General features: G+C 36.1%; 1 protein-coding gene across 2 annotated transcripts; it reads left to right on the top strand.

The window, feature by feature from the left end:
* Positions 1 to 282: 282 nt before the first annotated feature.
* Positions 283 to 4,833, top strand: LOC116144012. 2 transcript variants are annotated; one of them, XM_031429457.1, is made up of 10 exons: positions 283 to 542; positions 645 to 695; positions 1,588 to 1,701; positions 2,167 to 2,622; positions 3,034 to 3,476; positions 3,574 to 3,673; positions 3,785 to 3,844; positions 3,949 to 4,038; positions 4,129 to 4,248; positions 4,333 to 4,833. In XM_031429457.1, exons 1-10 carry the CDS (start codon positions 495 to 497, stop codon positions 4,642 to 4,644), a joined length of 1,794 nt encoding a protein of 597 aa, XP_031285317.1. In that variant the 5' UTR covers positions 283 to 494; the 3' UTR covers positions 4,645 to 4,833. The 2 variants fall into 2 exon arrangements, with proteins under 2 accessions (XP_031285317.1, XP_031285325.1); XM_031429465.1 differs by having other exon boundaries at positions 283 to 573.
* The last annotated feature ends 710 nt before the right edge of the window (positions 4,834 to 5,543 follow it).

Genomic DNA, 5,543 nt, shown 5'->3' with positions numbered 1-5,543 from the left:
CGCTTGACACGTGACTGGAAGGAGTCCCCAAGTTAATTAAGAAGAAGAAACCTCCTTTCGTATTGTAAATAAAAATGGTAAAACTGTCTACCAACTAAAAATACCACCTTTAAGCTAAGTTATAATTTAAGTAATTATTTTATATAATCACTGAAGTAATCCAGAAAAAAAAAAAGAATTATATTGCAAGCCACGCTAACCCAACAACACAACTGCCCACTCTTACTGCCTATTTTCTTTGCATGATGTCCCACTCACAACACAGGCGGTTAGCCATGAACCAACCTCAGTTTCAATCTGATAGCTCCTTTTCATCTTCTCAATTACCCACCCGTTGCTCTTCCTTTGCCTCTAAGTCTGACTCCTGTTACTCTACTCATCATTCTCGTCATCATAACCTCTTCTCTTTCCCTCATTGTTGTTTAAATGTTTGGTCCGGTTCCAGGCTTTGGGGCGCTCGCTTGAAGTCTTGCAATAGTAACCAACAATCCTGCATGGCAACTCAACAGGGACGCGTCTCGTTTAGCATCCCATTGGAGACAGTAATTCATTGATTAATTTAACTTGGTTTTGGTTAGTGTTTATGTGTTGTTATATTGGTTTCTGTGTTCTGATATATTGGTTTAACTAAAATTGTAATGCAGAGAAGAAAGAAGGTCAGTCGGCAGCAAAAGAAAGAGGAACTTGAAAGAGAGGTATGACTGTGTTTTATATTTATGTTATAAGTTTGGTTTCTTAGTTTCCTTGTTCACATCATGATTACCGCCATTAGACAATGTAGATATGAGTTATACAGCTGTTAATTTTATTTCTTGATGAACAAGAAGAAAAGTTTGTGAACTGGAAGACTTCCGATCAGTTTGCATCCCAGGAATCATCGTAGTTTAATTACATGCATATCCTCTAAAGTACAGCATAAACGGCTTGTTCTAGTGATCAAATTTAGAAAACTTAAGCATTTCCCTAGGCCGCCATATGAATACAACAATCTAATTGCATTTAATTCAAGGCATAAATAGTCTTCGGTCGATCGACTTTGAAATAATTATCACCATGTGTTGCAGAAAAAGCTTCTGGTTAAATTCTGCGTCCTAAAGTCAATTCATGAGATCTCACCATACACCATAAGGCAATTTAAAAGTACAAAGAGACTTTTCTATTCAACCAACCGATTACCGACCTTGCTGTATATGGTTAACCTACTCTACGATAGCAATAAATGAGAACCATACTCCGCACTCATTATCTTTCTCATCTCTTTCCCACAAAAGGGAGAGCTAGAAAGAAATATTAACCATGCCTTCCTATGCATATAATCGTAGGAAAATCTTATGAATCTTGAATTGTTTTTTTTCTTATATTGATGTTTACCTTAAAGAAATTAAATTTTATGGAAGAGTTTTACACAAAAGAACCAATGAATTACAATATGTCTAAGGTTGACATGATTTACACAGACTTTAAAGCAACTCTATCATTGAAAGACATATATGTGCAATTATTCAACTACCCTTTTTGCTTGGAAGCAAAAAGATGATGTGGTGAAGAATATTATTCATCTATGTTGATGATTAGTTCATGTTGCAGGTTTCCATGCTTCAAAAAATGCTGAAGCAAGAAGAAAAAATGCATGAGATTTTTGCGGGCATACATCACAGTCATGATGCTGCCGTTCCTATCCCAAATTTTCTTCCTCCTAAGGTAACTTCTTTCTTCCTTTAGTTTTCATTATATAGCTCCAGCCACACTGTACCAAAACACAGTAATTTAATTTCTTGGAGTTGCATGTAGAAAACTGATTTTTTTAGAAATATTCACTAGAGAAGTTTAGCACTAGCACCTTGACTCTGTAAAAAGTTTTATATCTTGTCATATTAATATCTTAAAATGTGGGCTAATGGTAAAAATTATTACCTCATTGTAACATTCTTAAAGAAGAAAAAAAAAAAAAATTGACAGAAATTTGACTAAAATTGGTTCCTTTTTTCATATTTTAAAAATTGTATTCATCAATTCATTGAAAATCGTATGTTATTTGATGCATTGAAGTGATAAATTTGTATATTAATTATTCCATTTTGATTATTTGGACTTTCTCTTCTTTAGAAGGATGATAGAAGAGAATAATTATATTAGTCTAAAGTTTTATTCCGATGATAAACTCAGGCGAAGGAGCTCTTAGCAGAATTAGCTATGGTTGAGAGCGAGATCACTCGATTAGAAGGCCAAATTACTCAACTTCGACTTGGTTTGAAACACGAACAGGAAATGACTAAGGAAGCAAAATCAAAGCAATGGCAATGCGGTAATCTAAACAACCTTCAACCCTACTCAACAAATATGAACAACAATTCATCAAGCCCTATGAACAAAGATGGTAACGATCAGAAGATGGCATTTGAGACCAAGGCATTGCATTTCATTAGTAAAGCTATAAAAGGTGACTATAATCTCAGTGACTTCAGAACGAATGAGAAAATGGGAAACTTAACATTCTTCGGTGATCAAAAAGAAAATCATTTCCATGAGGAGGCTAAATTTCAAGATAAATTTCCCAGAAAAAGTGGACTGCTGAAGCCTGCAGCTTCGCCGTTGCGAGATCCTAGACATCCAACCCCAAGGGTAGGCTTCAACTTCATTTTTCTAGTTTATTATTCCAATTTGTATATGATTTGCTTTTATTTGATGGTCGTAAGATTAGTATATTATACTCATCTCCTTTACGATTTTGGTGTAATTATATAGCAAAGCAAACTTTATTAAACCGTGGGGTATTCAGATTGTTTGTAAATACATAATATTGTAGGCGCGCTAAGGGAAAACTTATATGCACCAGCACCAAGCCCGATGTCAAAACCTGGCACCGGTGCTGCGGTGCAGTTGCAATGCGTCCGACGCTGTCATAGCATCGGGTATATATACAGTAACCCAATACCACTGGCGTTGGTGTAATGGAGAAATTGCGTCTGAGAAATATACTCAAACGTTGCAAATGAGATTACTAATTGTATGTTCTGAATTACTTTGTTTCAGCCGAGGGAACGTATTAATACAGAGCTCTCCATGGATCTCCCACCGAAATCTTTGTCAGGTTCAATTCTGTTAGAAGAGAATATCCAGAATTGGCAACCCAACAAGCTGTCTGAGAACATCATGAAGTGTTTGAACTTTATATATGTTAGGCTATTGAGAACAGCAAGAGCGATTGAGTTAGAGAAATCAGGCCCTGTTTCCAGGTCTGTGCATGCCTCTTTAAGTTCAAGGAGCTTCAGGGCTGAGACCATCTCCAACTCAAAGTCGAACATTATGTCACAGAAAGATTCCAGACAACAGGATCCTTATGGTATTTTCGATGTGGAAGAGTCCATTCCAAGGGACATTGGCCATTACAAAAACCTGGTTATATTCTCATCCAATTCCATGGATCCAAAATGCATTTCAAGCTCCAGTTCTGTAACTCTGATAAAAAAATTAAGGTATGCTGCAAAACTTCCTGAAATAGTTGCACAACTATATTCCCGGAATGCCCATTTACATTCATTTGATTTCGCCTTTTGTCTTTGTGGACTACAGGATCTTGATGAACAATCTTCAGACGGTAAACTTAAGAGTGTTAACATACCAGCAGAAATTAGCATTCTGGATCAACATGTTCAACGCTTGTATCATGCATGTATATTATGGACAAAGCCATTTCTTCTCCTTTTTATTTTTTTTTTTAATTTTTTATTTCTTACTCTTTTTATAAGAGCTCATTTTATATCTGTTTCCATCGCAATTTTAGGGATTTCTCCAATATGGAGTGCCTAATACTCCAGAGAAATTGATCGCATTAATGAACAAGGTATATGTTAATTGTTTGGCTACATTGATTGAATTTTAAAATCAGAGGGATACAAAATTTGTTCCATGACCAATTAGTCATGACTGTAAATGGTTCCATTTCAGGCAACTCTGAACATTGGAGGCAACACCATAAATGCTCAAGCAATAGAGCACTATGTTTTAAGGAGGCCACCATCTTCCAAGAAGAAAGAAGTAAACATGACTGATTAGAATGTTTGATGTATATTTATGCAACTAATTTATCATGTTCGATTGATTGGTTTATAAATTTTCATTACACAGGTTGATCAAAAGGGTGAAAAGGATGATAAAGAAGCCATCGTTCGTAACCTTTATGGACTCGAGTCCACGGATCCTAATGTCACATTCGCTCTCTGCTATGGAACCCGTTCGTCACCGGCGGTAACTTAGACAAAACAAATATCCATCCATGCTCTTCTTCCGACCATTCTCATTCAATTGAAAATTAAAATTGTGTATGTGCAGGTGAGAATATACACAGCTGAAGGTGTTATCGGCGAGTTGGAGAAATCAAAGCTAGAGTATCTGCAAGCTTCAATCGTGGTGACCAACACAAGAAAGATTGCAATTCCAGAACTTCTGATACGAAACATGAATGATTTTGCGATGGACATCGATACACTGGTGGAGTGGGTTTGCCATCAGTTGCCTACATCTGGATCGCTGAGAAAATCAATGGTGGATTGCTTTAGGCAGGGCCATAACAGTGGCAAAATCTCTACTTCAGTAGAGAAGATCCCATATGACTTTGAGTTCCAGTATCTATTAGCAATATAAAGTTAATGCTACATAATTTACATGGAAATTGACACAATGGCTTCAAGGATATGAAGCTTTTACTTCCTGCATTCTGTATATGGATATAAGAAACATGTGAATGTTGAAACATTTTTCCTCCATTGATTTTGATGATTAATCATTCTAATGTTACCGAATAATTGAGAATATGGGATTTTGAAATTATTTCATCACTGTGGTTCATTCCAGAAATCTATGGGTATGAAGAGGAATATTAATTAGGTGGGAAATTGTGGTGGTTGAAACTTGGTTGTTTAGCATATTATTTAAAGTTGATTAAGCATCATCAATGTCAAAGGATAATGTTAATGATGGAATTAGGAAACTTCATCCTTCCTTCTACTTTAAGGTTTTAAAAGAAAAGCATATCTGTTTGTTTATTGCCATGGGAAACATATCTTAACAATTAGACCTGGCAAACGGGCAAGGCGGGCGGGTACGGGTTGGGTAGTTGTGGGTCGCGGGTAAAAACAGGTATGGGTAAACGGGTGAAATTTTGGAATGGGTAAAAATATGTATGACCCGTATCCGTCTGTACAGGTACGGGTGGACCCGCGGGTCACCCGTGTTTTAACATGTTCTTAAATACAAAATCAAAATCAAGTAAAACTCACTTCCTCGTAAAATTTCTTAGTTTCCTCACCTCCTCAATCAACAAAAACACATTAAAATTCTCAAAATCTAATCAACTTAAATAAAAAACCACATACAATACCTACTGAATATTTATGTTCAATTCCTTGAAAAGGACTTTCAAATCCCTAACTCCCCAAAATACTCATTAAGTCATCCAGAAGAAAAAGAGTAAACGATATATTCCCACCCGAGGTTTGACGAAATCCCAAGTTGGTACCCTAGGTTACATTTATTCTAAATTC

The sequence above is a fragment of the Pistacia vera genome, unplaced genomic scaffold (assembly GCF_008641045.1).
Source record: "Pistacia vera cultivar Batoury unplaced genomic scaffold, PisVer_v2 Contig1133, whole genome shotgun sequence".
Lineage (NCBI taxonomy): Eukaryota > Viridiplantae > Streptophyta > Magnoliopsida > Sapindales > Anacardiaceae > Pistacia > Pistacia vera.
The sequence above is the reverse complement of the archived record's forward strand: the minus strand, read 5'-3'. Positions and strand labels throughout refer to the sequence as shown.